The sequence below is a fragment of the Acartia tonsa genome, chromosome 2 (assembly GCF_053477335.1).
Source record: "Acartia tonsa isolate MP-2025a chromosome 2, ASM5347733v1, whole genome shotgun sequence".
NCBI classification, from domain to species: Eukaryota; Metazoa; Arthropoda; class Copepoda; order Calanoida; family Acartiidae; genus Acartia; species Acartia tonsa.
Window position 1 is genome coordinate 29,561,486 of NC_137261.1, and position 14,356 is coordinate 29,575,841.

Consider the following 14,356-nt stretch of genomic DNA (forward strand, 5'->3'; position numbering starts at 1 on the left):
TATTAAAGACATAATACAAGTATATATCTTCTTTAATTACAAAGATGAAAGTTATATAATTGTACACAATCTGTACCCCTAGTCTTTTGGGACCTTATTATTGGGTAAAGAGTTACATAATGATTAACATAAAAACATCCCAAAGCCAGCCAGTAATATGAACCTTAAAAATCGAAACTTAGCCAAAAAAAATTTTAAAGATATTTTGCTTTAAAAAATCAGATCTTACTACTTTATAGAGAAACTGCTGTGCCCCTAGCATCTACACGGGTAATGTATTTGAATAGTTTTTAAATTTAAACATTTTTAACCAAAATCCATATACTAGTGCCAATATCATAAATCAAATTTAAATAAAAGAACTGAGATGTTACATATTTGCCCGCAAACACAGAGAATCTAATATTTGATTTATCCCTCCATGCCATTTGTGATCTGTTTTTAATTAGAAAATAACAGTTTCCACAACTTGTGGCCAATCATTTATTAAAAGCGAAGCTATTATACATTTAGGATCTATTCGTCTGTTAATCGTCAATTTAGACAAGTCTGATCATGTCTTATCCATCTCAAACTATACTAATTATTCCTATAACAATAAGACATAATTTAGATTCCCAGAAACTTTATGATGATTGCCAAAAAATTCGCATACTTAAACATATAAAATTTATTTTTGATTTTTTTTATACAAACAACAAAATAAAAAATCCTTTTTTAATTTTATAAGCATATTCCAAAATCTCAAAATGTATTATCCAATTTTTTAATGGACTTGTAGAGTTTCGCTTTTATGGATGTTGTTATCCTTGCTTTATTTTCTCTCGGGGTATAGAAAAAGCACATTTAGAATTGAAAGATTGATAACCGATCATATTTCCAGATTCGAATTTTAACATTAACAAAAGAAATACTTTATCAAAAATAGATCTTTGAACATCATGGTAATAAATTAGATTTTGTGTTATTTCTTTTTTATAAATAATAGAAAACCTTGCCCATTTTTAGCTTTCTTAGAAAATTTATGGTAAAAAAAAACATTTTTTAGTCTGAAGATTTAAATCTCGGAAATTACTGGTCTGAATGGGTTGTAGTTTCCAGGGAAGCGTTATTTGTCTTCAGCTTGTTTTAAGCTATTTTCACCCTCCCTCACTTTCCCCAATAGGCTAAGAATGAAGCAACTAGTAATAAATAAGTAAAAAGTTGAATGTCGGACGTATCATAGTTATAGAGTATCCACGCTAACAAAATGATACGTGAATGTTAGCAAAATCTGCTTGTTTATGTTTAAATCTTAAGTATTTGTTTATTTTTATGTTACTGAAATTACTTTTGAGCTTTTAAACAGCCCATAAATCTTGTGCTAACTTCCTTATTCCTGGATTATTTTTCTGTCTACTAAATTACAATTATCACCAGCGGTAAAGGAATAAATAAAATAAGTTAATTTTTTTAAATAATACATTTTCCAGTATGGCTTTAAAACCGGTTAATATTCGCTGGATTAGAACTAAAATCAAAATAAAAATCATAAATCTAAATATAAAGTAGTAAGATTATTTTGTTGGAAGCCAAAGATCTCAGAAATAAAGGAGCTTAAAGTTTTTACCTTTTAGGGTAGCTTTGTAAATGTTATTGGGTGGTTTTAGGCTATTTTCTTAAAAGTCTAAGGCCAAAGCAACTAGTTAACATTGTCGAATTTGTATGGTTTTAATGTATAACTCAACAAAACAGCAATTAATACTTTCATAATCCCTGACAATGCTAGTGACTTATCCCTGCTTGCCTGATTATCCCCAAGTAATGGATATAAAATATTCGTGGATATTATGGCAGGGGAAAAATTTTCGTCAATTTAGGTTGCTAACATTGAACTCATTTATTGGTCAGTTCGTTTATCCAGTAGGTGGGGATGGGATGGTTAAAAGAGGGGTAACGTTATTTTAGCCAACAGTGAGTTTCACTTTATTAGAGAACATGAAATCTGGTGTAAGATCCAGGTAATAATATATCCATTTAAGTACTATCTCATGCATTCAACCATTACTACAACATAAAAAGATGCCTCGACATTTATGGATAGACAAGTAGAATTTCCAAGATCCATACATTATACACCCTCTTGTGTTCAGATATTGATATCATTAGACAAGTTTTTGCCGCCTGTACTGTATTTAAATGTCCCTTGTTTTAGCTGTGGACGCCCCAAAAATATAAAAAAAAGTCAACCCGCGAGTAGCCAAAGCGCGTTTTTTTTTAGTTTTCTGTTTCTTCAAATAAAAAGTATAATATGTAAATAAATATAAAGTAGAAATAAATATCAAATAAACTTAAATATTTTGACATTTACTCAATGATAAAAAGTTTGTATTTTTATTTCTTTTGATATCAATACCACACCTTTACAATAAATTATATACATTTATGTAGTTTTTTTTGTAAAATATTTTAGCTTAAAATATTACCAAATATTTCATAGGATTTTTTTATAAAATTTATTTATTTAACTTTAAATGTAAGATGCTAATATTTTGATACCCCAAAAATTAGGTTTGATCCCCGCAGGGTTACCTCTCCTAATTCTAAAATTTTTTCGAAGGGTACTTTGAGGGAAAGCACCTGATTTTTCATTAAAATGAATCAAAAACAGATTTAACCCCCCCCCCCCCATAAAAATACAGATGCACAAAGAAACAATTTACATACAGATATGGTAATGTTGTCTTATTCCAAACCTAGTAAAAGCTCAAAATGATTTTGTCCAACTCATTGGTTCACCCTGCGCCAACTTTGACCTTCCGCAAAAGATTTAAATTGAAATCCCTTAAAAACTTAAAGGACCAATCTGTAGACCCCCCCCCCAAAAAAAAAAAAAATCTCAACATTATAATTTGATGTGATAATATATTATGCATCTAAATCTTTTTTTTTTTGGTGAAACATTTTTAGTTTTATGAATTAAACCTTATACCTTCTTAATATAGAGATATATAGCTGTTTTTTCATAAAGCCAAAACTAAGTGGAATTTTAATGCTAAATCATAATCATTAATCACACAACCAACCCTTTGATTTCAACTCTTTTTGACCAGATTATCCCTACTCTTACCATCTGACATAGCAGCAGGGGGTTCAATTTTGAAGTCTCCCTGACGATTATGGGGGAAGTGAAGGGGGAAGAATGATTGCTTTGAGATTTTAAGGAAACTAGGATGGATTTTATCAATTTTGAAAAGTCACTGTATTTGCCCTGGCTTAGCCAAAATCCTTGTAATTATCACCGCTTTTTGGTTGTGTTGTCCAGAGGCTTGCACTGGATATTTGTTTTCATTGATTTCATAACTTTCTTAACATTTCATCCTATGTTTTAAAATATTAAGTTATGTCTATGTAAGATCTCAATAACTGCTTGACCGATAGTTTTTAAAAGAGAAGTTGATATTATCCTCTTAGAATTTTTTTTTTCAATATTGAAAATTTTTTAAAAATTCATTAGATCACCCCCGCTCCCAAACTTTTGAAACACCTCATTGACCACCACCCCCCATCTCCCCAAAAAAGAAGACTTGGACGTCCTTGTATACTGTTGTATTAATTGAGTAGCTTTTCTACTAACAATACAAAGATGAACAAATGTTTGTATCAACCCTACTGGCGTATGTGTAATTAAGATATTTGGCGCTCTTTTTCATTATCCGAATATTTGATATTGATTAAAAACGCGAATTAGGTGTACATGGTATGGCAGAGATATGAACAAGGATGACAACATCCATAAAAGCGAAGCTCTGAATTTAACGAACATGGAACTTTTGGAGTGTCAGAACTTAATGAGGAGAATAATAATTTTATGTTATTAACAAAATAGTAAATAACTTGTTGCAAAACTGCATAGATACAGAAATATGTTTATGGAAATGACATACTTAGTACTTAAACTTTTATGACTTATATATAGAGATGTTTCGCTTAATAAATTGTACCTTGTTGTCCTAGGAATCTTTGTTTCAAAAATCAAACGAATAGGATAATTATATCATACAAAAAGGGTTATAAAAATGTTTTAAATGGGCGCACGGTCATTCTGGCAACGATTACAGAGTTGCTTCGCTTTCTAAATCGTACCTAATTGTTGTAGGAATCATAATTCAAAGTTTGCAATTCATAGGACAATTCTAGCATGCCTAAAATAACAATATAAGCTATCCTTAACGTATGGAGGTCAAACCATATTTACTCAGATTTTAAAATTTAACTAACCAAACTCTTTTATAATAGAAGGCGCGAAAATCACGTTTCACCAATGATTTTACTTACTGACTGACGAACAGTTTAAATTATAGAGTAGCCTCGCTACAAAGAAGGGAAAGGGAACTTGACACACATAATTAATTATTATCAGGGAGGGAGGGGACATTGGGCTGCTTATTACACTAGTCCCCAAAGTTTTATAATATTAGTTTTCATATTTGTTGGCTTTACAGCTTTGGAGACTTTTATTGAATTATGATTTATTAGTACATTAAGTTGAGCGTCCAAACGTTTCAACCACATTTTGTAATTTTGTATATCATCATTTGGAATGAACATCAATTTATCGGCCAATGTCGTATCCATTTATATCCCTGGCAATTATCCAAATATTATCCTAGCCTAGCTTCAATCTTTATTGTTTCATAGTAATTAAATACGAGCAATTTAGTTTTGTAGTTGTGCACTGAAGGGATAAGACAATGGTAGATAAATTTATTGATATACATCCGCCCTACTGATGATTGAAAGGGAAAAATATAAATTGAGATGAAATAAAAGTAAAAGTATGATAATATCTTAATCTATATATGAGAGTGTGGAGAAAGGATAACTACTGTAAAAAATATTTAAATATATGAAACTGTATTTAAATTTCAATTTATTAATTTCATGCCATTATCAGAGCTTATTGAGATATCATTTCAAGGGAATCTTCATATAGGAACTGGCATGGTTTTATTAAAAATATATTGAAATATGGATATTAAAAATTTTAAGATTAAAACCAGTTTTGTTATCCTCGAGGGTACGAAGTTCCTGGCAAACAAAACTTGTATTTATTTAATGATTTTATTTCAATATTAATGGAAAATTTCCCCAATACGATTCTATACACGAGTTTTTAGTATGACTAAGCGGAAATGAATCGGTTTCGAAGCCATGCTTCAATAAAAAAAAATTATGGTTTATTTTTTACAGTGTGAATGTGTGTAAATGACAGGGCCTAGATGCGAATCTAATCTTATTCTGATTGATATTACTAATAGATATAGAATACGTGGATATTGTTAGAGATTCTCGAAGATGGCTAATATAACAATACCCCCCTACTTTACCCCATCTTCCACCCTGACCATAGAGGAACGTATTTGACAATATTTGAGAACAATTTATTACTTATTAGCAACCAAAATTGACGACAAAAATCCCCCTTTCACAATTTCCACATATTCTATATCCATTATATTACTCAACTAAGAACGGTGCCGCACAAAATCATCGTAGACGCGATTGCTTTTGATCAAGAGAAATTATATCAAGGCTCGGCAGCCGTGGTTTTTTAGTGGTTACCTTTAATTTTATCGGTTGAAAGAGTAGTGTTTGCGACTTTGATATTATTCAAGTTTAATCAGCAATGCAACAAAAGACTGATAAACAGCAAGCTCGTCTGCCGAGCCCTGAATTATATTGATAATGGATGGTACATGCTCATGTAATAATTATTTATTTACTTAATTATTACATTATATTATGTTTAATGTACGACCTTTTTTTAAAAGCGTAGTTAATATTAAACTAGGATATCTTCATACGTCTATATATAAGTCAGCAAAATATCTCGGAAAATAATATTCCGGATGGTAGTTCTTTTCAGAGGTGCTTTTATGCTATTTTCCTTAACACCATAAACCTACTGGTGAAGCTATTAGTGTTTGTTTAAGGATTATCAATATATGTAAACATTAATTGTTTAAATAAGTTATTTAATAACAACCTCTATCCATAATTACTGTTTTCCTGTTAAATGCATTACTGTTCTTTATTATCTATAATGTTGTCATTGTTATTGCTACACATCATATAATCATAATTGTCCTTGTTTAAGAGTCAATTGAATGCAAAAAAAACATTGTAGTTTTTATAGTTTTAAATTTCAAAATGCATTTAACTCATAAATAGATTGAGATAAAATTATAAACCTTGAGTTTGGGGAGGGGGGGAGAGGATCCCATAATAACCTGACCTAAAAATAACCCCCATGGTATTATTAAATCATTTTGTAATGCACGAGAAATTTGGAGAGGGGAAGAAATTGTTCAATAGATTAACAGGGGTGAATACATAGTATTTTAAGTTTTTTCAAATGCTCTTTTAAACAATAAAAAAGCATACTAGAGGAGGCGTCCCTATCGTCGAGTACTCTAGAGTCACTATATTTGTAGGGAGGGGAGGGGGTTATAAACTTTTGAGACTTGAATTTATTATTAAATAGCCTTTAAAAAATATTGGATATCAAATTGTTTCTTTTTTGTATTGTTTATAAATCCTTTAAAATTATTAGATCTTTATCCCTATATCCTGTTCGATTAGAGATGGGATGAGGCCTCTATTTGATTTCAAATCAAAGGTGGATTGGTTATTTTAGTTTCACCAGGGAGGGAGGGGACATTGGACTGTAAATTACAATCGTACCAAACGTTTTATAAATACGATCTCTCATTCATTTGCCAAAAATATTTAGGTGCTTTTAATAAATCATTAGCTTTTGCTTGAAACTAGTAGTGGCCAAACTTTTCCACTTATGATTTAATCTAGATCCATTGTTTTATCCCTTAAGATCGCTTCACCACTCTGGACCAAATTGGTAAGAAAGAGACCAAATTGCTCCAAATTGTGTCATAAACCATCAATGTGACGTCATAAAAATGAGGGATTATCCATCTCTTTTTTAGGGGTTTTCTTTCCCACTTCTTCTCTGATCTCCCTCATTTTTATGTCGTCACATAGATCATTTTTTACACAATTTTGCAGCAATTTGGTCTTTGTCATTTTTACCAGTTTTATAAAAATAGAAATCGAGTTTTTTAAGAAACTAAATATTAAAATAAAATTGGTGTCAGAAACCAAACCAAAACATCAATTATTTCAAAATCAAATATTGAGTATTGGTAAAAATAGAAATGAAAAAAAAAGCAAAAATACACAATTATGCATAATCATACAAGAATGAGGTTTTTTTTACACACAAATTATATATTTAGGCCCTGTCATTACTTTTTTAACTTTCCCCATCATACATTTCATAAACATGACAATATCCATAAAAGCAAAGCTCTAAAATCGTAAAAGTTAAAGAGAATTCTACATGTCTAAATTAACGAAATTAACTATACTGTTATGGACGGACATACCCTAATTATAGGAAAGCTTTGCTTTTAACAATAATTTTAATTTTGTTTATGATAAACGCAGCAAAAGCAATAAGCTAAAAAATTCATACAAAAAAAATTCAGGGATTTAGCTAGTTTTTTTATGATAATATAATATGCAAAGAAGAAACGTTAATTTCTTTAACTAATTTTAACCGACGGCCGTACAGACATGGCTTTTCATAAAGTATCTTCGCTATCAAAAAGAAAGTGAATTAAACAGCCGTTCTAATGAGCACAAAAGCAAGAATTTGTTGGTTAGAAAGTTTTCTTTTATTACTTTTACTTGTTGGGGCAACACATTTAGGGCCCATATGGGATACAGTTACACTTTAAATACATATTCTGGTACCTAGGGTTTGGTCCATGTAGCAGTTTGAAAAAGATACCTAAAAATTTAATTGTTATATAAACAAGGATGACAACACTTTTACTGATTTGTAGACGATAAAGTATACGGAATTCTATTTAGTTATTTATAACACCGTATAATAAACAGATTTGCGCGGATATTAAAATGAAAAATTATAAGATTAGATATTAGTTTTTGTGATTTTTTATTTCAATACTCATAGAAAATTGTCTGTAGTACGATGCTAAACACGATTTTTCAGTGTGGCTGGGAACCGGTTCTAATCCAGCAGATATTATTCGGTTTTGGATCCATAAAATATGAAAACCAGCAATTAATTCAATTTCTGCAAAACGTTTCAGACGGACAGGCGACATTTAGAATTAAGCAATTGATTTGCAACTGGAAATTTTATTTTTTTGTAGATTTTTGTTCCCGTATTTGAACTACAACATTGATTAATTCTTGGGGACACTAACCAATTACACATGAATATACATATATGTGTAAAGATTAACAGTTTTGTCATACATATACATTTATATTCATATGGGTACTTGTTTCATTTTCCATAGATTCAAAATCTATACATTATTAGCAGGCACATCCAAGCTTTTAATTTGAGTGAAGTTAAATGAGGGGTTTCATAGGTTTGAGGAACGTAATCAAAGGAATTTGGTAAAATTTTGAGTGTTTCAAAATTTGAGCGGAGTTAAAACCCTTTTACCCTCACCCTTGGACGTCTATGATTATTGGTGACACAACCCAATCTTTCCCGATTTTGTATAATTTTTTGAGGAACACGACTCCAGTGACGTCATATTTTTCTTTCCCGAAAAAGGGAAGGGGGGAAGAAAATCTCTTCAAAAGAGATGGGGAAACCCCCCTTTTCTCCCATCTCTTTTTTTCTTCCCCCCTTCCCTTTTTGGGGAAAGAAAAATATGACGTCACTGGAGTCGTGTTCCTCAAAAAATTATACAAAATCGGGAAAGATTGGGTTGTGTCATTATTGGTCTATTGATTGATAATCTAATTATTGTTATATATAAATACTAGCGGCTTCGCCCCTAGCCTCTAGGGGCTTTGCCCCAAGAGGTGATTAAAAAAATTAAGGCGAAATTCGTTAAAGGACCAAGGAAATCTTCTACAAAACCTAAAGAACCTAGGAAATCTTCTACAAAACCTAAAGAACCTAGGAAATCTTCTGCAAAACCTAAAGAACCTAGGAAATCTTCTACAAAACCTAAAGAACCTAGGAAATCTTCAGCAAAAAAAAAAAAAAAAAATGGGGGGGGGATTTTTTGTTTTTGGGGGGGTTGGGGGTGTCCCACCCCCCAAGAAAATAGCTTAAAACCACCACAGGACCAATAGAAATATACCCTGAAGAGTAGAATCCAATCGGTTCAGTGGTTACCGAGATCTTAAGGGACAGACAGACGGACAGACGGACAGACGGACAGACATCAAGCTACTTTGTATTATGATACTTATACTTGGTAATTCTTTTTTTACAGTAAAACTACGTTTTATAATCATATTTAATTTACCCTAACTTAAAAATGTATGATTTGCAATCTTCAAAGTCTAAATTCTATATCTTAAAGTCTAGGATTATTACAAGCTACACTTTGTAAATCTATACATTAATAGTTTATGTTTGATATAAGCAAATGGTTTGATCTAAATAACCATGGACTATACACTGCTTGTAAAAGGAAAGAAAGTATTTGAAAACTGTATTTAGATCCATATCTCGGATTTCATCTGGGCTCGGCAGCCGCAATTGTTAAGGACTCTTCGGTTGTGGATTGTTGAACAAAGACATGCTCTGCTTAAATTGTTAGTAAATCTAAATAAAGTGACGGCTTTGCTAATTTTTGGTTAATTATTTTTAGTTGCAACTTATACTGCTTGTTGCTATTTGCATAAAATTGCAACCCGTCTGATTAGATTGTTGAATTATTAGCGGCAATTTGTCCCAAGCAATGCAGTTGGTTGTAGTTATTTGCAGCGGTTGCCGAGCCCCGATTACTCAGATTTCATACACAATAATATAATAATAAAACACAGATTTTGGTCAGAAGCTGTTAAAGCGTAGCAAGAGAAAACAAATTTTATGGACATTTCAAATTAATATTTGATTGTAGATTTCTAGCTGATGGCGATATGTTACAAGATATGAGATATTGCTTTTCTTTTCATTTTACAAAATCAATTTAGGAAATAAAAAGGAAAACTGAATTAAATTGGATTAAAAAGAATTTAGGCAATCTATTGTTTAGGGTATAATGCAGCAAAAAAAATTTAAAAAGTATATGAACTTTTTATATCATAAATGTTTATAAAATGTATTTCTCAATATTAATTCAATGTTTTTTTTTGTTTCAGGGATGGACGGTTTCAAGTAAATGATGAGATAATCAACGTGAATGGGTCAACCCTGCGGGGACTAAGTATGGATCAAGCCCGCCATGTACTGAAAAATACTGCCGACACTATTGACATTATAATCGCCCGCTCTCCAGATCCCGTGAGAGCTAAAACGAAACCTGTCGGTGGCCGTAGAAAACGGCGGTTGCCGGTGATTGAACGGCCCAAGTCAGCCCCGTTGGCGGGTGATTTTGATGCCACCGCAAACGGTGTCAACGGCAGGATTATAGCGGCGGGCGGAAGCCTCTACGGAGGAACCTCTGAGAGTGGCGATACCGCCGACGTCCTGGATGTTTGTGATTTTCTGGGTAGTGACGGAGCTATTCGGACTGTAATCAAGATACCGCCGGGCACCACGCTTCCGCCAACCGTTACCGTGGCCGGCAGCTGTGACCCCGCCACAGTCACACCACGGTCCGGCAACTCAAGCCGCGGCGAACGGCTGTTGCCCGACATCCCGCACAGCGTCCTGCTGCCCGCCTCGCTCACCACAACGCTGGAACCAGACGGCGTGGCGCGGAAAAACGTGCAGATAACTATTCATACAGCAACATTCCGCAAGGGAGACGGAGCTAAAGGGCTGGGCTTTAGCGTTGTCGGCGGAAGGGACTCGCCGCGAGGCAACATGGGAATTTTTGTGAAAAGTATTTTTCCTGGAGGTCAAGCTGCGGATATGGGAAATATCAAAGAAGGTAAGTGTTGTTTTTTATTGGAAGGGGAAGTGTGTCACAACCTCCAAGATAAAAGATTAAAAACATTGTACTATTAGAAGGCATATTCCCTGGAAATCAGAGCCTAGCCGTCCACTACAGCTACTCTACAATTAGAATAAGTCCGGCTGTTCATTTCTTTGTTTACTGCGTCATTCATTTTCAAAATTATATACTTTATTATATACATAGTTAAATTATAGATTTTTGTTTACTCTATTTTCTCCTTAATCACTTGAAATATTTCTTTTATTTATTCAATTAAGCGGACTACATACGTAATATATATGCACTGATATTATTTATCGATTGAAACAGAGCAAAATACTTTTTGAATGCAGATAATAATAGAAACTGATTTTGCACACACTCAATCAATACAGAAAACATATGCAAAGGGATAAAAACAATTTGAATTTTCTTTTAATACAAAGGCATTGAAATTGTATGATTGTTAAGGCTCCTTAATCATTCTTTCTTATGGCATTTATTTGTTCGCCAAAACTTGGCCTCGACAGCCGCGCGTGAGCCACCAGTTAGCCGCAAAAATCCACATTTTTAAATTTTTAAAATAGGCTAAATTTAAAAACCTGTTTTCAATTGTTAAATCCATCCGGATTCTTTATTATCCTCCGCAACGTGTTAAAATTGGCGGCTTACTAGCGGCTAACGAGCCCTGGTCAAAAATTTCATTTATTGAAGTCTCAGTATAAGATATGAAGTAGTCTTTGAGAGTAAATGAGGGGAGAAATTGGAATTTCTATTATATTGTTCCTTAACAATAAAGAAATGGACATACAGTTAAAAAATCTTCTTTAAAGGATACTTTTAGTGGAAAAGCTACTCTATGACCCACTTAGTCTTTCCGTCCATCCGTCTTTCCGTAACGTTTTGTGGTGATTTTCTTTGCAGATGTCTGAAATATTGGGTGATGATTCCCTGTGCCAATGATCATCTAGCTTTGCTTGGTTCGTCTGTCTGTCGGCCATGTTCAAAATAAAAATATACTTTTTTAGATATTTTTGAATTGCTGTATGTAACCTTATAGTTGACAAAATCTTTTAAATGGTCAAAGGTAGAATATAGGTTCTCACTTAAGAGAATAGGAGTGGAGTTAAGGGATCTAAAGGAATATAAAAATGGAGGATGAATTAATGTACATGCCCAATGAAGATACACTTAATTACCCCTGCTGTAGATTACACTCAGCGGTTGATAAGTTTGGACACTCACTTAATGTGCAAATCGATCAAAATTCATAAAAAAAAGTCCCCAAAGTTATAAGGCCATGTACATAAAAAGGTAATGGGTATAAAAAAAGGGACGCTGATTTGCAGATGAATTTTAGTATCGTATATGGTTTACTAAATTCTTAAAAAATACCCCTACACATTGCTTTTTAAGGGGTTGGGGTAAACATAACGATTCAAATCCAATTAAATGTAACAATGCCAAAATATCATGTCCATAACAGAATTATGTAAGATTTTAGACAGGGAGGAAGGGGACATTGGACTGTTTATTACACTAGTTACCAAAGTTTTATAATAACATTTCTTATTCGTTATTTGGGATTTTTTATTAAAATTTGATTGGTTGGTTGATTGTCCAAACGTTTTAATCACTATTTATAATCTACAGAAGGGGTAATTTGTGTATCATCATTTGGGATGAGCATCAATTTGTCGACCATTATCTTATCCCTGTAGAATTCGCAACAGGGGGGGAGTGGACAATAACAGTTTATTTAATCTCCAGCCTCTTAATATTTTCCAGCTAGAAATAGGAGATTTATGACAATAATTATTGGGAACAAGATAATCTTTGATTATTAAATCCATGCACTGAAAATATTGTTTATATTAAAGTAAAATGATTAATCAAATGTTTCTAAAGTTTAAACCATTTCACTCAAATACAGACACACAACATTTCAGGGGACTATCGGCTTTCATAAAATTTCAAATTGTAAGTCTAATAAGACACCGCTGAACTGATTGGTCTATAATTTTCAGTTAAGCTTGATATTAGTCATGGTCAGGTTTTAGGCTCTTTTATGGGGGTTGTAAGCAACCTTCTCTTAGAAAACACATAATGAACGTAAAAAAAAAATTTTACATAATGCTTAAAATATTATTGTTTTATATTTTTGAAACATTTTGAAGAATTATTTAGCCCGGTTGCATGTCCCATACATTATGTGTTTATTTAGCCTGTGGGTATATTACACAAAAGTTTTGTAATTCGCCCCCAGCACTAACGAAAAATCAATGGTAGCTCACTAGTTCAGCCAAAATTAGTGTGTCTACAATTCAACACAAACGCGAGTGTTTAACTACTTAACTGATTGAGTTCTCCTTTTAAGGGAATCTTCATGTAGGACCTGGAATGGTCTTAGGCTATTTTGATTTACATTTATGACCTGGGATAGTTTTGGGTTATTTTGGCCCTATACTCATTTAAATACAGATTTTCAAGATGTTAGGGACGCAGCCGATAGTAGCAAATAAATAAGAAGGGGTTTTTATTATTTATCAGAGTAAAGAAAAGGGAAGGGGGGGGGCAGAATAAATGTTGTTGTAATAATATACAGTTTTTATGATGCTTGATATTTTAGCAGATTTGATAAAACGCCCTAAACTTTACGTTACGCTTCAATTTTTTTTATTTTTGTCATTTCTTCCTTATTTTTAAATTTCTTTATTTTCTTAATTGACTCTTATTTTGTAGATTTTTTAGGTTTAGGTCAGAGTTTTGCTTTATTTTAAAAATTTAAATCGTGCTATTGTTTTTAAACTTACATATATTTCTCTAATTTTATTCATCTAAATATTTTTGTCATGAAATTGTGCCATCAAGAAAAATTTATGAAACAACAACATCCGTTAAAAATCAAACTAAATTATTTAAAAACAAGAAAAATAGTATACATACTGTGCCAGAGTATTTTAACAAACTTTATCCTATTATATAAAGTAGCAAAGGTTTTTGTCTGTAGCGTAAGATTTCGATAACTAATAAAACGAATGAGATTCCTCCTAATAGGTCTTGGGATGGTGTTAGGCCATTTTTCTGCCCATGCTTACACCTGCAAATATAGAGCCTCTAGATGTTAGGAACACAGTCGCTAGTGTTCTTAAAAACAGCCTTGCATAATTTAAAGAGCTTGCCAAAAAAAATATAATTTAAAGCTTGTAATACAGTAGAATTTTAATAATAAATAATTTTGCCTGATATTCAATTAGGAGTATAAAAATAAGTTTTAGACGCAAAGACACGACATAGTCAGAGAGTAGCTATGCTTCAACAAATAAAAAAAATCAATCTAGACGTGTAGAGAGATATTAGATTGTCCTTGCTATTGTGGTATCCGCCTAGGGTAAATGGCAGACACCAGAGTT

At 32.4% G+C, this 14,356-nt stretch overlaps 1 protein-coding gene across 1 annotated transcript in view; it reads left to right on the forward strand.

The window, feature by feature from the left end:
• Nucleotides 1-14,356, forward strand: part of LOC145309395 (uncharacterized) — a 155,123-nt gene that overhangs the window by 114,621 nt on the left and 26,146 nt on the right. Inside the window, exon 12 of the mRNA XM_080150334.1 lies at nucleotides 10,204-10,937. Coding sequence (XP_080006460.1) covers nucleotides 10,204-10,937 — 734 coding nt within the window. The remainder of the gene's footprint in view (nucleotides 1-10,203; nucleotides 10,938-14,356) is intronic.